This window comes from Candoia aspera, chromosome 13 (genome assembly GCF_035149785.1).
Source record: "Candoia aspera isolate rCanAsp1 chromosome 13, rCanAsp1.hap2, whole genome shotgun sequence".
Lineage (NCBI taxonomy): Eukaryota > Metazoa > Chordata > Lepidosauria > Squamata > Boidae > Candoia > Candoia aspera.
Window position 1 is genome coordinate 21641288 of NC_086165.1, and position 19291 is coordinate 21660578.

At 45.1% G+C, this 19291-nt stretch overlaps 3 protein-coding genes across 4 annotated transcripts in view; 2 read left to right on the forward strand and 1 right to left on the reverse strand.

Annotated features, from left to right (window-relative positions):
- Window positions 1-3413, forward strand: part of NOX5 (NADPH oxidase 5) — a 68875-nt gene extending 65462 nt beyond the window's left edge. The window contains exons 15-17 of the mRNA XM_063313997.1: window positions 1253-1352; window positions 1919-2085; window positions 3176-3413. Coding sequence (XP_063170067.1) covers window positions 1253-1352; window positions 1919-2085; window positions 3176-3307 — 399 coding nt within the window. The 3' untranslated portion in view covers window positions 3308-3413. The remainder of the gene's footprint in view (window positions 1-1252; window positions 1353-1918; window positions 2086-3175) is intronic.
- Window positions 3414-10245: 6832 nt separating this feature from the next.
- Window positions 10246-17968, reverse strand: LOC134504939 (skin secretory protein xP2-like). Its single transcript, XM_063314386.1, has 3 exons — window positions 17929-17968; window positions 11052-11291; window positions 10246-10964 (listed from the first exon to the last, which is right to left on the reverse strand). The coding sequence occupies exons 1-3, from the start codon at window positions 17966-17968 to the stop codon at window positions 10246-10248; spliced, it is 999 nt and encodes a 332-aa protein (XP_063170456.1).
- The window catches only part of GLCE (glucuronic acid epimerase), a 43805-nt gene continuing 35143 nt past the window's right edge, over window positions 10630-19291 (forward strand). Inside the window, exon 1 of one of the 2 annotated variants that reach the window (XM_063313858.1) lies at window positions 10630-10723. The gene's annotated coding sequence lies outside the window, so the exon portion shown is untranslated. The remainder of the gene's footprint in view (window positions 10724-19291) is intronic. The other variant, XM_063313859.1, reaches the window with a different exon arrangement.

Consider the following 19291-nt stretch of genomic DNA (forward strand, 5'->3'; position numbering starts at 1 on the left):
CTTCCCAGACTTGTAGGGTTTTTGTCAGGCTGAGCCCAAGAACAACGAAGAGTCGGTCCATTCAGACTCCAGTTCTTTATTTGCTCACACCGTACAGACAGAATCTTGCCAGACTAAAGCTACTCTACCCAACCTCAGGGGAAATAACCTGGGAGACTCTGGGGCAGGGATATCCTGAACCTCTTCGTTTTCTCACCATTGCCTCCCAGACTGGGCCTCCGCTTATCTCCTCCACCTCCTTGGAATGTGCTCCCTCCTTGCTGAGAACCAGCAGCACTGTAGAAATCCACCACAGTTTTTAGCTACAGTGCAGTGATTTTTTAAAAACTTAATCTCTACTATCTAGTGGCTGCTCTAATAGTTTTAATTGATTGTAACCACTATTTCATTTTTTAAAATATGGTTTGAAAGCTGGCCTAGGAAAACATGTTTTGAAAGGTAGCATATTTATTTATTTATTTGTCAAATTTGTCACTGCCCATCTCCTCCCACTGGAGGGACTCTGGGCGGTTTACAACAAAATACAAGTAAAACAATAAATATATAAAATACATTATAAAATTACATATTATTAATAATATAAATAAAAATAAAGTCCAGGTGGCTGTATCTCATTCAGTCTTCACGTGGAAGGGGTACTTCAACGCACTAGCCAACCCCAGGCATGACCCCTCTCCTCCCTGCCCCAGGCCAGCTGGCAGAGCCAGGTCTTCAAATTTCTCTGAAAGGCCAGGAGCGATGGGGGTAGCCTCACCTCTGGGGGCAAGATGTTCCAGAGGGCGGGTGCTACTGCAGAGAAGGCCTGCCTCCTGGACCCCGCCAGATGAAATTCTGTTACCGACAGGGTCCTCAGCATGTCCTCTCTGCAAGATTGGGTGGGGTGGGTAGATGTAACGGGGAAGAGGCGGTCCCTCAGGTAAATATACATTTGTAAATAAATAAATACAGGTAATGTATTTACCTGTATTTATAACAACCACATTGTTGTAAACCACCCAGAGTCCCCACTTTGGGGGGAGATGGGCGGTGGCTAAATTTAATAAATAAATAAATAAATTGTAACATATAAAATATTTATAATGACCACAATTGGGACTGGCAACTCGGTCATTAAGCAAAGCTTATAGACCTGTGAAAGTTGTAAATGCAAGGATTGGTTGTAAAGTTACTTTTCCATCACTGTTGTAACTGTGAACAGTCACTAAATAAGACAGTTGCTAAATGAGGACTACCTGTACTTTGTTTTTTCCAGGTAGACTTTGTTTGGATCAATCGAGACCAAAAATCTTTTGAGTGGTTTGTCAGCCTGCTTACCCAACTGGAAGTCATGCAAGCCAGTGAAGAACCAAAGGGTAGGTGCTTTGTTCCTCCTGATCTTTGTTCAACCCTCTCCCAAACTGAGCAGTTTGTATTCCTAAAACAGAATGGCTTCCTCAGCTTTCAGACTGGATAAAATTGGGGTTGTGATATTCACTAGAAGTTTTGACAAAATCCACCCAGAAACAGTTTCATCCTGTTTTCTCTTGTCAGTGTAGCTTGATGAATTCTCAGCAGGATCATTGGGTGGAATGCCCTCCCGTCTCCTTTAGCCAAGCCTTCCCTTTTTGAACTTTACCAGGAATATCAAACAAGGGGGATGAAGACTGATGACCAACCTAGGTAGACACCCCTCCTCTTCATGTAGTCATTCTTATCATCCTTGATTTCAGCACAGATGAAAAAGTGCTTTTTGCATCACCTCCCCCCGCAGCTTTTCCAAATGAATGGAGATCTTGCCCCAACCAGGTCTGCCCATTAGACAAATAAGTTCTATATGCAGTCTTATTGATATGTGTTTTCATGAATGCTGAAGACAGAGGTACTAAAAGGGGGGGCATGATATGGTCCACTAAATCCACCTGGGTTCTCCAATTCCTAGCCTGTTTCCTGGAGATGCATTTGTACATGACCTCAGCACTTAACAAGAGTGACATTAAGGCTGTTGGCCTGCAGATGGCCTTAGATCTGCTTGCAAAAAAGGAGAAGAAAGACTCAATCACAGGCCTCAGGACAAGAACAAAGCCTGGGAGACCAGACTGGAAACAGGTAGGTTTTTCCTCTAAACCATACCTGAAAACATGTATTTTCAACATGTGTTTGGTTATAGTGTGGCCATGGTGAGGGTAGTCATTTCCTAGCTCAGTCCAGATTCTAAGTTAGTATCTCATATGTTAGAGAAATTATTTCCTGCAGTTGGTTTATGGAGAGAGACCACTCTCTGAATGTTTGAACATCCAGAGCAGCACTGGGGCAAGACAAATGCAAAATCTTCCCAACCAATATAGCAACAGCAACCATCTGTTATATCCTTGAGCAAGCAGTAAGAAGAAGTAATAGAACAATCAGCAAGATAGTGAGTCCAACACATCTGGCACATCAATTCTAGTTCAGGCTAACTGGATTTTTTTCTCCCTCACACACAGGTAGAACAAAGGCTGTCCTGACCAGGTAGAACAAAGGCTGGTAGAAGCTTTAGTCAGAAAAGTGGAGTTTTACATGTTCAAATGGAGTTGCTTTCCCAAGACATTTTGATGGATACCTTTCACCAGCCAGAACATGCATACCAATTCCAGATCAGATTAATACACTATATATTTACATGGGATAGACATTAAAGATGAAAATTCCAGTCCCAAGCACCAGGAATCTGAGAATTAAAACAAATGGGTGGAGGACTTTGTAGAGCCATTCTGAACTCTTACAGAGAAAGAGAAGAGATATATATTAAAAAATTCCCTTCTCACCCCTATGGGTGGTATGTGTCTTCCCCAACCTTAGGTCCTCTACCAGAGGCCTGGGAGTTTGAGAGTTCTGTGCAGGATCTTAGCTGCAGTCTTCTGGCCAGAGAGCTCTGATGTTGTTCCTGGGACCTGTTGAAGCCACTTTCCCAGCTTGGGAGTCACAGCCCCGAGTGCTCCCACCACTCCTGGGATCACTTTGGCCTTCACATTCCACATTCTCTCTAGTTCCTCCTTCAGGCCCTGGTACATCCCCAGCTTCTCTCATAGATAGGTAGGTAGGTAGATAGGCTTAAAGGTCAATTAGAACGCTATAGAACAATGTGACAATTGCTATCAAAAAGAAGGCAAAAAGACACAATGCATTTCAGCTACTGATGGATTTTTCTCTTTCCCAGCTCTTCCAGAAAATTGATAAAGAAGACAAAGGAAAAGTCCAGGTCTTCTTTTGTGGTGCTCCAGCCCTTGCCAAAGTTGTCAAAACTCACTGTGAACAGTTCAGTTTCCCCTTCTTCAAGGAACACTTTTAGCTGCAAGGTGTTAGATTTTTTCCCCTCTTGGACCAACATGGTCATGACTGGTTTGTTTTTAGTGAACTTAAGTATTCTGTTGTCTTTAAAAAAGCCCTAGAAAACACTTGTGTCCCTTTATCCTTATTTTTATGGAACAAAATTTTATGTACAAGATTTACATGGAGCTGGTAGGAATCTCTTTGCTTGCTTGCTTATTTAATACAAGCCTCCTCTTGTGAACCATGTCACCCAAGGCAGCAACTAAAGTACACATATAAAAATAAAAATAGAATAGTAGTAACAAAAACAGTAAACTTAAAACATTATCAACAATTGACAGTGCATCAAAATAATGAAGACTGCACAAAATCTTCTCAGAGGTTCTTTCTCACTTGCTCTTAACCATGAGACAAACACTCCCTGGAAGTCTTTTTTTCCCCTTCACTTCACCATGATGCTGCTTTCCTCTCATCCCAAGGCCATAAGGGAGGGAGGTTTAAGTTGTTGTTAGTTCTACTGGCATTAGTGTTTCCCCACTTATTTCAACACCTTCCAAGGCAGGGCCACAACTAGGGTCTGTGTCACCCGGGGCAAACGTGGATACCGTGTCCATTTTGGCGCCCCCCCAGCGCTCATTTTGGCACCCCACCAGCGCAGCGCATGGGGCATATGCCCCGGTTGCCCCCCCCCCAGTTGCGGCCCTGTTCCAAGGGCAGCTTTAAGGTGTGCAAAACCTGTAAGCAGTGCCACTAGGCACATACATTGCTTTAGCAAAAGAGTGACAAAGCCCCAGTTTTATGCACTTTGAGGCTGTTCCCCTTGAAAGATGTTGAAATCGAAAGTACTGCACATCCCAATCTATCACCCATTATCTTGAAGGGAATTCAAGTAATCAGTCCTGGATGTAAAGAGAAAAGTGCTTATTGGGTATTTCTGGCTGACATGGCCATGCCCCATTCTCTCTGTACCCAGTCAGCCTCCTTCACTGCTGCAGTATTCTGGTGCTGTCTTCCTGGGATTTTTTTTAAAATTTTTATTCAAATTTAATTACCGCCCATCTCCCCCAAGAGAGGGACTCTGGGCAGTTTACAATAAAATCAAACTCCGATCATAAACATTAAAATCTCATAAAACCAGACACATTACAATTATTACAAAATACAATAAATAAATATAAAATCCAAGAGGGTATAAAATCCAAGCTGGTGGGAGGGGCTGTAGGGTACGAGCTACCCCCAAGAATGGTTGCTCACTTTCCCACCCCAGGCAAGATGGCAGAACCAAGTCTTCAGGGCCTTCCGGAAAGTCAGGAGTGAAGGGGCCTGCCTCACCTCTGGGGGCAAGATGTTCCAAAGGGCAGGGGCCACTGCAGAGAAGGCCCGTTTCCTGGACCCCACCAGATGAAATTCTCTTATGGACGGGGTCCGCAAAATCCCCTCTCTGGATGATCGGGTGGGGCAGGCCGATGTAATGGGGATGAGACGGTCCCTCAGGTAACCTGGCCCCATGCCATGTAGGGCTTTAAAGGTGATAACCAACACCTTGAATTGGACCTGGAAGCAAACTGGCACCCGATGCAGCTCGCACAGCAACGGTGTTATATGTGCCAACGTAGGGGCACCAAAAATGGCCCACATGGCTGCATTCTGGACCAGCTGAAGCTTCTGGATACTCTTCAAGGGTAGCCCCATGTAGAGCGCGTTGCAGTAGTCTATATGGGAGATGACCAGGATGTGAGTTCAGAGGGCTTCTCGTTCTAGGAACGGGCGTAACTGGTGCACAACCTAAAGTTGCGCAAAGGCCCTCCTGGCCACGACTACCACCTGCTCTTTGAGCAGGAGTCGTGAGTCCAGGAGAGCCCCCAGGTTACGCACTGAGTCTGTCTGGGGCAGTGCAACCCCATCCAGAACTAAAGATGACAATTTCCTGGAAAGCGAGGTGCCATCAATTCACAGCCACTCTGTCTTACCAGGGTTCAGCTGAAGCCTGTTGTTCCCCATCCAGACCCCCACAGCCCCCAGGCACTGAGAAAGGGCAGTCACTGCATCACTTGCCTCACCCAGGATGGAGATGTATAATTGGGTACCATCAGCATATTGATGATACCTCATCCCACGGTGACAGATGATCTCACCCAGCAGTTTCATGTAGATGTTGAATATGAGAGGAGAGAGAACCGAACCCTGCAGCACCCCACAATGGAGGGGTCGAGGGTTGGATCTCTCCTCTCCTATCACCACCGATTGGTATCGGCCCTGGAGGAAGGAGGTGAACCAGCGCAGAACTATGCCGCCCATCCCCAACTCATCCCAAAAGGATACCATGGTCGATGGTATCGAAAGCCACTGAGAGGTCAAGAAGAGCCAGGATGGATGCACTGCCTCCATCCCGCTCCTGCCAGAGATCATCCATAAGTGCGACTAATGCAGTTTCTGTCCCATACCCTGGCCTGAAACCTGACTGAAAGGGGTCCAGATACTCCGTTTCATCCAGGATCCTCTGGAGTTGTAAAGCCACCACCTTCTCAACCACCTTCCCCCAAAAGGGGAGGTGGGAGACTGAATGAAAATTGTCCAGCACAGTTGGGTCCAGCGATGGCTTCTTGAGGAGGGGTTGCACCAGTGCCTCTTTAAAGGCAGCCGGGAACACCCCCTCACTCAAGGATGTATTTACCATCGCTTGGACCCGACCACACGTCACCTCCCGAGCTGCCTTCACCAGCCAGGAGGGGCATGGATCTAAATGACAGGTGGTGGCATTCACAATCCTGAGGATCCTGTCCACTTCCTCAGGTCCAACAGGATCAAACTGCTCCCAGATAACAAGGCTAAAACGTTCCCTTGGCATCTCCTCAGACCCTGCTTCACGCATGGAGTCCAACTTGGAACGGATCTGATTTTATCCTGCAGATGCTCAGAAAACTCTTCTCACAGCCAAAAGGATGAGTGTGATATTAAACAGGGCCGTTGGACGGCAATCTGCAGATGCAATAAGAGTGGAGAAATACTGCCGTTTCACCACTCTTACCGCCACAAGGTAGGCCTTAATAGCGGCTCTAGCATGTGTTCGGTCAGATTTGGTCTTTGTCTTCCTCCAGTGGAAGACAAAGCAGGGGGCATGTCCAGGGCCCCCCCAAATTTGAGCTCTCTCGGTCAATTCTTAGGATCGGAGCAATGGCAGATTCTTTTCTTGAGGGAGAGAGAAAAAGGTATTCCAAACACACACACTTCCCTGCATAGGAAAAAAGAAAAGAAAATCTGTCTGTCTGCCTGGCTGACTTAGGTGTCAGCTTTTGAAGGCAACTGGGAAAAAAAAATAATACAGTTCAGCATTTCCACAAGTTCTTGAATAGTTTATATTTAGTCTGGCCAGTTTAGGAATTAAGAAAAAGAGTATGGTTGGAAGAATGATTTTCTATTTAAAGACAAGTTTGGTACCCAGACACGGGAAGCATGGAGAGGTCCAATTCCTCTTCTCTCAGGCCAAAAGTTCTTGCTAGAGGAGACCTTTCTCACTCTCCCCCGCCAACTTTTGTTATCAGTAAAATACCTGGGTTTCTCCTTGTTCTCAGGGCAGTTGCTTCATCAACAGAATGCACTGGTGGGAAACTGAAGGAAGTCTTTTCTTCCAGGGAAATCTGGCAAAGTTTCAAGCAGACAACCTGCGCCCAAAGATGTTGCAAGGGCTAAGGGCTTAGAGGAAGGACAGGCAGGGAAAGTCACCCTTTCTTTCACCGCCTTCAGCCAGAGCAGAGAATAAGGAGGGAAGAGGGGCTGCTGTGTTTAGCAGATATGTAGGTCTGCAGGCCCCTGCTCGGAGGGAGTGCCCAGGATTAGGCCTGCTCACAACTCTGCAGGTCTTCTGAATGCAGAATTTGGAGCAGCCTTCTCTTGCAGTGGAGAAAACAAACCTAACAAAGAAAATGGATGCTGCACCCTTCCCCCGCATCCCTGTCTTTTGGATCTGACCAGGGTCAAACCCAGTTCATCTCTTTGCCTAATCCCATCAGATCCAAGCTGACCCTCCCTGCCCCAGACCAAGCCCCTGCCATCCCACCTAAACCAAAGAATACAGGTATTCGAACTGGTTATTTTTCCCCCTTCCCTTGCCCTTTTTTTTCCTTTAAACCAGAAGAGGGAGCTCCAACATAAATAATAACGTTTATTTGAAATGCAATTCAAATCTCTAAACTCCTTTTTCAATTGAACATTAAAGATATATAAAGAAACAATGAAGAAGACAAGGAGGGAATAAAAAATAAAATACAAATGAAAAACAAGGGTTTAGAAATGTCAAGGCTATAATTTTCCAGTATAACACACTAAAAAATAACTAAATATATTGCTTTAACAGATTAGAAATCACTATTAAACTCTAAACTAAGAATGAACATACACTCAATACATTATAAACCAATCGTTTTCCTGCTACGATTCATTGCGGCCCTTGTCCTCTTGCAATGGACTGCAAAGATCTCTGTATTTCAACAGGCTTCCTACATTTACACTTCTATGGTTCTATCTAAGCTGCGATACGGTAAATTTCTGCCTTCTTTTTCTCTTACTGATTTGTGTTTATTTCATTTGTATCTTGGTGTTAAATGTTACTGAATTGTCAAGTTAAATCCAGCTTTAAAATGCTGTCATCTTGTATATGCATTTTGTCAGTGGCAAAGCTGATCACAGATGCATTGGTAAAGTAGACACAGATGGCTTTGCCCCATGAAACCTGCTTTGACAGTAGCCCCTGCTTTCCTTCTCCTACCCATCTTTTAGGGAGGGAGGTAATGTAAGCTTGCGTAAGCATGTTTGCAGACACCCAGATAGTCTTAAAAGTGACCTGGCTCCTGCCCCACTTCTCAAACTGTCCCTCCTTCCCACAGTATATTATCAGAAATGAAGTAAGAAGGACAGCTCCATTTTAATGTGAATGGTGAATGGTGCTTAAGAGACAGTAAGAAAGCAACTTTGTCAGTATGGTTTTTTAGGATAGTTTCTAAGTAGTATGATCTTTTGTTAGCTTTGCTACAAATGGTGATTTCAACAACTTGTGGAATATACACAACTGTACTATCTCCCTCTGTTCAACATCTCCCCCAAACATTGTGCTTCCTTTTATCAGGCCAGGAAACCTATTTCTGTAAGTTTGAGACTCTTAGGGAAGAAAGACTCTAAATAGGAAACCACCAACATCCTGTGGCCTGGGGGCCACATCCATTAGCCTCTGAGCGGATCCAGGGGCTGGGAGATGGTTCCAATGTGGGTCATGTTAAGGAACTGCCATTGCCCTCAGTAGCAGCGGGGCAGGGCTTTTGTGTCTGAAGTCCTTAGGAATGCAATTATTTAGAGAAATGCTTCCCTCCCTTTCCTGTTGCCAGCTAAGAGCCCCACTAGGGTCTGTAAATCCCTGTAAATCCCAGGAATCCTGCCCAGTCCTGAATTGTTTCTTATTCTTTCTAGGCTGTTACTGCCGATTTGAAATGTTCTCTGCCCGTCAACAGAAAAGTCTTCTGGCATAAGATTATTTGCAGTTCCTAGTGCAGTCCCCCTCTGCCAGGCCCTGCAGTCCTGACTTCCTGCTGAGGAAATGAGTGACAAAGTCCAAAGATTTTATACACCTTGAGGCTGCCCTCACCAGGTTCCCCCTTCACAGCCACATAAAAATAATTTGTGGCTGAAATTAAGCTGGTGAGACTACCCATGCTGCCCTGTTTACATGCAAGTCTGAGTTTGTACAACATCCTTCATTTGCTTACTTACTGGTTTCTGGATTTGCATAGTCTGCTAAACAAAAGCTAACCAAATGATTTCACACAACACAGTAAACCACAACAAGCTACCCAGAAAATTATGTAGTAATTTAATTACATGAGGGATCCTGTAAGTCATAAGTCCCATTTCTCCCCTATTCAACATGCTTCTGATCTGCAAAATCCAGTGACACAAAGGCTCAAATCATATGTTGCTGCAGCAGACCCTTCTTGGACTCTGCCCTTGGTTAGCTTTATGGCCTGGGACAACAAACAAGACTTATTAAAACTAGATATATGGGAGAAAAGAGAAAGGGTGTTTCTGAATGGGAAGAGGTGAGATCAATGCAGCAATTCGGAGACTCCATGACAAGCTATGTTCTTGGTTCACATCTGTGCAGGGCATACTCAGAGGGGTCAAAAGTCAAGATGGTGGCCACGATTGCATGCAAAGCATGTAAAAGGGGGCAGGGCTTTGACTGCACGGTTGTAGCCATCATCTTGACTTTTCTGACTGCTCTCACGGATGACCCTGTCTCTGCACATCAGCTAGGAAACAATTAGGCTCCCTTTTTCACATCATCATGGCACATTTGTGGAACGCCAGCAGCACTTGAATGCCTTTGATGATCAGAATAGTGGCCCTTTACCCCCACAAAAGCAGCACATGCTGCATGACATTGCTTGGTTCTAAAGCTCCAGCAGTTTTCACACATCAGCCCTTTGAGGCAAACAAGATCAGTAAACAAACACGTTCAAAGATATGGCCAAGTCCTGTAGCATAAGCCGTTCCATCCTAAGCCATGAATTGTTTTGTTGCAAACCATTAGTTATAATTCAAGAAGACAGTCAATGATGGTGCAGGGAGATGCAAACATGTCTGCATAAGTTCCCCTGCAGCAGAAATCAGTATTTAATGCTTTTTTGTGTGGTCTCAAACATGTATGTAGAATATGAGCATGACTTTCCAGTGTTCCTTTTCTCTCATCCCACCTATAGCTCTCTTGACATCCGGAGGGTCTTTTCCACCCAGGACTACACCATTAAGCTGTACTATCTTCCTTTGGCGTAGTGTGGGGTGAGCAGAGCAGGGTCAAGGGTCAGCGAGTGCTGCGGGCAGGCCAAAATGAGCTCGCATTAGAAGGTCCGGCCTGCCGAAGCCACGGCGCGGTTTTCCTCGTTTGTAGCTCGGCCAGCTGCGTAAACGCTACCATCCCGGTTTCTTCCCGTCCCCGCAGGGGAGCCCACCCGGCAACTCCGCCCGGGAAACGGGCCTCCTCCCGGGCACCCGCCTCCGCGCAGGTGCCGGGCAGGGAGGGGCGAGGCACAGGCCGCCGCCGAGGCTCCGCCCCAAGCGCTCGGAAGGCGCCGCGGAGGGATTCCTCTCGCTGGGGAAGGAAGCGCGCCGGCGCCCCGCCATCGGCTCCAGCTTCCCCTGCAGCCCGGCGACTAGCCCCGCCGGCTTCCGCCCGGGACAGAAGACCCGCCTTGCCATCGGTGCCGGGGCGGCCCTGCTTTGATTGACGGCGCCCCGCCCTGCGCTCTCTCGCGGCACGTCAGCGGGGGCGGAGCCCGCCGCCCAAGCGCCCCCCCTCCGCGCCGAGCTGCCTGGGCCGGCGGCCGGCGGAGTGGATCGCGGCTGCGCCAGCGCCGGAACGAGCCCCGGCCCGGGACGCGCCGAGCGGGTGAGCGGGCCGTCTGCCTCCGCGCGGGGGAGCTCCGGGCCGCCGCCGCGGGGTGGGGGTTGGTCCGCGTTGCTGCGGGGAGGAGGCGCGGCGGGCTCTCCCGGCCCGCGGCCTGTCCCGAAGGGCTGGCACGGCTGCAGGGCTGAGCGGCGCCCGGAGCAGCCTCTCCGATGCCGACGGGAGCGGCGGCCGCCCTCGGCTCTCCGGCCTCGCGGAGAAACTCCCGTTAGGGCCTCAGTCTCTACGGCGGAGAGTTCGGAGCAGGCGCCTTAGGCTTCCCGGAGGAGGAGCGAGAGGGCGCGTGGAAGGGCCGGGTGCTGCTCGGAGCCTTCGTTTCCGCGGAAGACGGGTCCGCTCTCCGGGAGCTGGAGCTCGCCGGCTGTGGGGCGCGCGAGGCCGCTGCTCAGGCCTGCGGACGTGCTCGCCGCGGAGGCAGCGTGCCGGAACCGGGCTGGGCGAGCGGTCGCGCGGGCTCTCCGGGTCCTCCTCCCGGGCGCAGGCAGGTTCCCGGCTTCTGCACTGCTGAGGGGGCAGAGGAGGCCTTGGGCGGCGGAGAGGCTCTCACGACCTTCTTTTAGCAGCGAATATTACAAAGGTGTCATTTGGGGAATCATAGCTATTGAAATGCGATCCCTGCTGCCATGAAATGTGAGTGAATTTGAAAATGTTGCCTTGTGGCCCCTTTTGTCGTCTTGTTACAAGGTTTGGTCCTATACTTCGGAAAGTGTGAGGAAGACTTCAAGGGCTCTCTTCCTCCCACCAAAATTGTCAGAGTTGTTTGAGTTCATCTGGAAGACCTGCTGTGCTCTTGTATGGCTGATCTGATAGCTGCAAAGCTTTGGCCCAGAGACATCGGATAATGATTTATTCCCTTGTTGCTGCTGCTGGGTTATAAATGAAACCAATTAAAACATGCAGAATTCTAGGCAGTGAGTGGTATGGATCAGCATGATGCCATTTAGATGAGTTTATTCGCCCTGTTGAGATCGCCTTCAGGTGGGCCTGTGCGCACATTGCGTGGTTCCTGATGTAGCTGCTGGTGCCAAAGACTCTACCGGTGGTTTTAGTATGCTGTGGTAGAGGGACTGTCAGTGACTCCTGCTTTTGAAGCCAGTTCACCTCTCTGCCTCCAGAATGTCTCCCCTTGCCGTTTGCACCTGCCTGTAATCCCCTAGCTCTTTACAGGTTCACTGATTGCCCGTTTCATCTCTTGCTAGCACCTGATTTTTGTACCTAGATTTGTGTCCTGTTTTTTGAAGGAAAGTGGTTCCAAGAGATTGTGTACGTGACAGTCCAGGAACTCTTAGTTTGATGGATGAGCCATCCCTTTATGCCTCTAGTCCTGGGGCAGTTAATTGTGACAGTCAGATGTCATGTCTTAACGGATGAGGAAAGACTCTTTTGCCCTCTTGCCACAATGTCCTTTCTTTTTCCCTCCCTCCCAGCGGCCTTGGCTTCTCTTGCTAATGGCTGGAGCCAGTGTGTCTCCGGTCTGTTCTCTTATCCCAGAGCCTGTGACCAAGGCTGGATAGTCTTTTATAGCTCTTAATGAAGAAGGAGCGAAGGCTACTGTAGACAAAGTGGATGGGGGCATGTCATGCAGGGATGTGGGTGTTTTGCTGGTCCTTTATTGCTAATATATGTTGGAATTTTGTGAGCAGCCACCTGTTTTACATGCTTTGCTAGCACGTGATAGAGTAGCTATACTATCTCTGCAAGCTTCCATCCATTCTTCCATATTTCTTTCTTTTCAGATAAGTTGTTAGTTGGAATTAATATGCTACCCTCATTTTCAGGAGGAAAGGTATACACAGTTGGTACTGTGGGGGGATCTGAGGCTGCAGTAGTGCCTTGATGTTTGTATAAATGATGCAGCCTTGGCAAACAGCTGAAAGGTACTAAGAGACAACAGGATTGAGTCTACTGCTGCTGGGGAAAGGAGTTTTTGCCAGCTGCTTCCATAGTGTGGTTCATTTATTTGCAGAAATTAAACTGCAAAGGCCAGTGATTAGCAGCTGGCTGACAGCCCAGAAAGATGCAAATGATGGTCTGCTAGTGCTTGGCAATAATTTTGGGAAAACAGTTGTCCCTAAGCACTTCTTTATCATCAAATAAATCCTTTGACAATGACACTTGTATTTTACAGTGTTCATTCTGTCCAAGTACTCGGGATGGATGGCTGGATATGACTTGATCACATAGTTTCAGGCCAGTTTAAGCTTTTTACATGCCTGTTTATAGTCAGGTGTGTGTTTATATATTTATATTTATATATATTTAATCTGTTCGATCATGTCCAATTCTCGGAGACTGCCTGGACAAGTCCCTGCAGTTTTCTTGGCAAGGTTTTCCAGAAATGGTTTGCCATTGCCTCCTTCCTAGGACTGAGAGAAAGTGGCTGGCCCAAGGTCATCCAGCTGGCTTTGTGCCTAAAACGAGACTAGAACTCACAGACTCCTGGTTTTTAGCCTAATGCCTTAATCACTACACCAGACTGGCTCTCTCTCTCTCTTACTTGTGTCTCTGTCTCTGCCCACTCACCTTGTTTGCAGAAACAGTGAGCTCTTGGCAGTGTTATAAATTAATTCATGTTTTCCCACAGCCAGTGCATACAAGATGTTCTCTTTTCCAGCATAAACAATGTCTGTCCTCTTTAATCGTCAGAAAATCCAGCTTGTTGTTCTTTAGTTTAGGAGGCAAATTAACGAAGCAATGGCATCCCTTTCTGTCTTACACAGATGTTATTCTTTCTACATGGAACATGGAAAGTGATGGCTCGCAGTCTCTTGCAGCGTAGATGAGTGGATGACCTTTAGGCTGGGTATTCCCTTAAGCCATACCTCTTGCATCTGTTCCTCTGCTCTAGGTGTAAACTGAAGTGAATGCCATTGATCTGATAAGTCCTAGCAGAATCTTGGCTTGATTTGACTCATTAGTGCTAGAAGAAGTAAGTTGTGTCCTTTGCAAAATAATTTCAGAGTAAAAAAACAGGTAGGATAAGAGAAGATCTTTAATGTTTTTAGATGGATCTCTCCTTAAACAATGCTACGTTAATGTTTCTTCCTTAATCTGATATACACCAGATTTTATTGGATTACAGTTCCTGTTGTCCCAATCATTGGCCATGTTATGTAAAATGTCTGCTTGGCACCACGTTAAAGAAGACTTGTGAGTATTTCTGTCCTAAGCAGAGCATTCTGAAGTATTCAGCACCAGTCTTCATCTTACGGCCCATGTAGATGAAGTGACTTGAGGGACTGTATTGAGTCTGGGGATGTCTGGACCTAGAGAATCTGGGAATGTGGTGGAATGTGCCATTGCACATGTGTCATGATATGCTACATTTCTTCTGAACTCAGAAGCATTCCCTGATCAGTGAATGTAAAGGTTGATGGGAGTAACTTTTTTTTTTGGCAGAAGAACAAGAATAAAAAAACCCAGAAGAGCAGATATAGAAAAGTTGGTACCTATATATACATTTTGTATTATGCAATTAAATTATTAACATTTAGCCATTTTATTAATAGAAGACAGAGAAATTAGGCATATAAATTAGTATATGCAACCCCAATTTCTACATAGGCTTCCTGTTTTGACTCCTGCTGATACAGAAAGTAGGATGATCTCTTCAGAACATTGTGTAATTGGAGGAGGATAGAAATCTTTCCAGCCTTTTGGTATTGTTGTTTTTCAATCATAAAAGTGCACAATATCCATTTCTGTTGTCTTCCTGTTAGTTTCCATGCCTTGGTAAATAACTGAAAAGAGCAGATGCATCTACAAGAATAATTCAGTCTTCCAGAGCAAAATTTTTCAGTGAAGAACTACTGTCCAAAAGGGAGCCACTGTAGCACATTACAATGTCCTATGGACCCGGGTTACTTTTTGAGCACCATCTTCCAGCAGTCAAGGGACAATTTTTTATACAAATTCACCTGGATGCCCATTATCCATGCCTCATTTTCACCTTTAAGAATTCCTTGTCAAACTGTTTACAGGTAGTCCTTCATTTACGACAACAACTGGGACCAGAATTTCCATCGCTAAGCGATGTGGTTGTAAAGCGCAGCCGCATTGCTTAGTGACGGCAATCCCTGCAGTCCTGGTTGCCATTGTTAACTGAATCCCAGAGTCGTTAGACACGGCAACTTCTTGCCAGCTTCCCACAACCAAAGTCTGTGAGGAAGCCAGCAGGAAATTGCGAGTCCCAGGCTGGCCGGCAGGTAAGTGGCTGCTGCCGGGGGAAGGGGGTGCGTGAGAGGTACAGCGTGAGTCGGGGAGGGCATGTGAGTGTCCAGCGCAGGTTGAGGGTGCACAGGTGTGCATGAGTAGCTGGTTTGAGAGCACAGAGGGGCTGGGGAGGGTGCACGCGTGGGGGAGACTCACCCCAGCAACTTGTAACCTTCCCTGCCGGCTTCCCCATTGACTTTCTGGGGAAGCCGGCAGGGAAGGTTGCAGATGGTGATGACGTGATCATGAGGTGCTTGGCAACTCGTCCTAAGTGCAAATGGGTTGCCAAGCACCCAGATCACGATCATATGACCGTGAGGGCACTGCAATGGCCGTAACTTTGGGGACTGGTCGTTCAGCACCTTAGTTCAGCACTATCATGACTTTAAACGGTCACCGAATGAATGGTCAAAAGTAGAGAACTACCTGTATTTTCTATCTCTATTTGACCTGACCTCTGAAATACCATTCAGTATCGCAGCATACATATTGAAAATGGTGCTGCTGTATCAATATTGATTTCATATAGAATGAAATTCTCCTTCACCTAAAATTTGTCAGCTATTTTAAGTTCTGTTTTAACAGCTTTTGAACTCTTTGACAGATGCGTTGCCAAGTGCCCAAAACTATAGTGACCATATGTCAGTATAAATCAGGTTTTAACTTTTTTTTTCTGCCATTGAATTGTGTCCAATTCTTGGTGACTGCCTAGACTAGTCCCTGCAGTTTTCTTGACAAGATTTCAGAAGTGATTTGCCATTGCCTCCTTCCTAGAGCTGAGAGAGAGTGACTGGCCCAAGGTCACCCAGCTGGCTTCATGCCTAAGGCAGGACTAGAAATCACAGTCTTCTGGTTTCTAGCCTGATGCCTTAACCACTAGACCAAATGGCACTGTACATGAAGAACTGCAAAATGATTCCAGCTGTGCTAACCCAGTGACATCCAGAAAAATGGACTTTCTCTGGAGTATGCTGAAGGGCTCAGATTTCAGGAGAAGACAAGCTGGTTCCAGGGGACTTGAGGGCAAGCCCAGTAAGCTACAAAGTCCTTTCAGATACCGAGTGTAGAACAAGTCATCTTATATGATTGAGCAAGAGATTTATCAATCACATCTGGTGATTTCTCTTAAACAAAAGGGAAGATTGAGCCACCCATGCTGTGTTTAGTATGTTATTGAACTAAAAATGTTGGCTTCTTCCACTCAGGACAACCCTGGGGAAGAAATCAAAACCCAAATAATTTAAACAATGTGCTAAACCACAAGGAGCTTCCCTTTTTCACTGTTCATCAGTGTCAGGCCTAGAATCATATTAATTCTACTGATCAAACTTTCCTATTCAAGGCACCAGATACAGTCATTGGTAGGTTGAGTCTTTTGAGATTTAATTTTTCTTCATAATTACAAACTGGTGATGTTGACATACTTATCTTAAACAAGAATATTATTAGGCTATCCAACTTTTTGCAGTTGTCAGGGGAGGTTTGACTCTGTGGTACATTTTGGAATTTGTCAATTAAAGATGCATATGGCTTGGAAGTTAACATGAATGGATTTTTCATGACAATATGTCTTTTTTAAATTTAAAACTTTATTAAATTTTCAAGATATAGATTAAAAACTAAAAAGCACGAGACAAAAAACTACAAAGAAAGGAAAAGAAACTAAAAAGGTGTGAAGGTACCAAAAAAACTACAGAGTAACTTCTGACTTTCTACAGCAGAGATAGACATAAATCAATATCAGTCTCTTACTCCAATTTAAACTATGATGAACTTTATTTCTGTAGACCGTTTCAATTCTCAATGCAACATTCTTCTCTAAAACAAATTTTCCTTCCCACTTAACATAAAAAACCCCCTTCAAACACAGTTTTTCACCTAAAGAGCAAACAGGTCAATATTATCCTTCTTTACTATAATTTTATTCCTCTCTGCCAACTAAACTAACAAAACGAAACCTGCCTATCTTATTACTTACTTACTTACTTATAACTTTAATATTGTTTTACCAAAAATAAGACTCTTATCCAAAAAGCAAAAGCATTCCTCTAAACCCTTAAAAAGCCATCCTGATAAACATATTTAAGCAATTATCCCACTTCAAAATAAACCAAAGCATTTACTTACCTCAACATTGTAAACAGAGTTTTCCCCTTATAAACTTCCAGTTTTGCAGCCTGCCTTAAAAAGTCCAAATGTTCTTCAAGAACCTTCCAGCGTTTGAAGCCTTTAGATCTTTCTCGATCATGATGTTCCAACAAAACAGTCTTTCCCAGCTCTCTTTTTAAATCCAAATCTCTTCTTCAGACCCCAACAATTCAGTTTTTCAAGTCACTGATCCTAATCTTCTTCCCTGGAGAAGCAGCTTTGTACTTGGGGTAACTACCAGTTTCCTCTGATCGTTGGCACAATTTGAACTCCACAAGTTCTGAGGGATGGTCCAGAACTTGAGAGACTTCAAGATAAAATTCTTTAAAAATAGCTTTAATTTCCTCCATGTCTCTCCACAGTAGATTATGGCACCCTCTAGTGACTCAAAAAGGTAAAGGCAGTTGTGTTAAAAATATCCTCCAACTCGTTATCTTCAGAAGTAACCAATCAGCATAGTAGAAAGTGAAAACAAAGACTGTTCCCACAAGAAAGTAAAAGCAGGTTGAAATTCAATTCTGCAGATTCATCAAAGTAGGAAAAATCTTTTATAGTCCTCAAAGCTTAGTTTATTTTTTTAAAAAGGCAATAGAAAAACAAATCTTTAATTCTCAGTGTTTCTATCTATCTATCTATCTATAGCAAAATTTCCAAATTAATCCCCAAAATAATGAACATCACCAAGAGATTCTGCATTTCTTTGCTGTAAAAAGCCTCTCTTGAGTAACAAATATACAAAAATCCCCTTGGTGGTTTAGAAATGGGGTGGTTGGTTTTGGAGTCCATTTTTGGCTTCAGTGCTGCTTGGGAAAAGATGACAACCTCACCTCCCAGCCGATCACGTACCAGTTGAACATGAAACGCCATTTGCGATCTTCTGGCTATGGCCAGCTGCCAGAGGACACAAGGGGTGATTCCTGGGGCTCTCCTTGTTCTGGAGAACACTTCTGGGCTCCAAGGAAACCTGTCTGAGCCTGAAAAAAATGCCACGCTGTCAGGTCAGCCCGCGGAGCTCACAGGAAAACCTGTTCAGCCATCATTGTCCCCACAGGAAGCAGATTTTTCATGACAATATGTGTTTTGAAGTGTTGCTTTCATCTTCTGATTACTTAATGTAGGATAGCTAGCAACGAATATAGTTTGAACCCCAGTGGATTCAGAAGGTTAGTTTTCCTGTTTTAGAAATAAAATTCTCAGTGCAGTTTTATTTATAAAATTAAACAATTTTATAAGGCTGCCCAACTCACATACAGTGAATCCAGGCAGCTTACAGAATTATTGGTACCCCTTCTATCTGCTGCAGCAACCTTAATCAGATGCATGAACCACTTTCTGTAAAGAAGCAGAAGATATTTCCATGCAAACTGTAATACTAAAAGGTTCTGGTTTAGGCTTTAAAACAAACCAAAAAAAAAAATACAGGCATCTTATCCTTTGTGTTAGCATTCAAACACAATGTACAGTTTCTATTTTTTTTTCTTTTGGAATCTTTCTTACCTTTTTCTTTGGTTTGTTCTTTTCTTCAGCCATGGCAGAAGGTTAACTTCTCAGCATTCTTCATACTGTACAGTCTGAGGTGCTTACAGTTCACTTCACAAACTGTTCTCCAAAGTTATTGTAGTAAAGAAATAAAAAAGGGGAAGATTATCTGTGATATCCTGATTGTTCACTAGGAGGCAAGGAGGACTGTTTTCTCTATAACCTTGGGTGTGAGTATTTTTAAAAAACTTAGGAAACTTGATGCTGATTTTTCATGAGGCACTAAAATCCATAAAAAGCCAAAGCTAACATTTCAGGGGATTCTTTAGTTTAAGGGAGAAAGAGATACTAATGACTGACAATATCTGGATTATTATTTGTTACCTTTCTATTTTCTCCAAGGAGTTAAGTAATACATTACTTTTTCTACATACCGCTTTTTTAATAAAATAGCAATGGTTTGGTGTGTTGTGACTGAGCTTTTGGGGGGCAGGGGTTGGTTAGATGGAGTTTGGAAGAAGGAATGATAATGTTGGTGTCTGTTGTGGTAGCAAGAATATTGGAGAGGCGTTGAGCTACATGCCTGAACATGTGGCCCTGCTAAGGAACACCAGAGTGGCAGGGAGAAGAAAGGTGGCTGACAGAGGGCAGAAACTGAAGGAGGAGGAAGATCAGGGAGGTGAGAAATATTAGAAGGGATAGTTGTTGTCA

What these genes read in the sequence shown, in the direction of transcription:
- LOC134504939 (XM_063314386.1), bottom strand. Translation starts at nt 17,968, where the DNA reads ATGGCGTTTCATGTTCAACTGGTACGTGATCGGCTGGGAG. An exon ending in GGTACGTGATCGGCTGGGAG is followed by an intron (nt 11,292 to 17,928) that starts GTGAGGTTGTCA and finishes TGCTAAAAGAAG; the next exon opens with GTCGTGAGAGCCTCTCCGCC. An exon ending in CGTCTTCCGCGGAAACGAAG is followed by an intron (nt 10,965 to 11,051) that starts GCTCCGAGCAGC and finishes TCTCCGCCGTAG; the next exon opens with AGACTGAGGCCCTAACGGGA.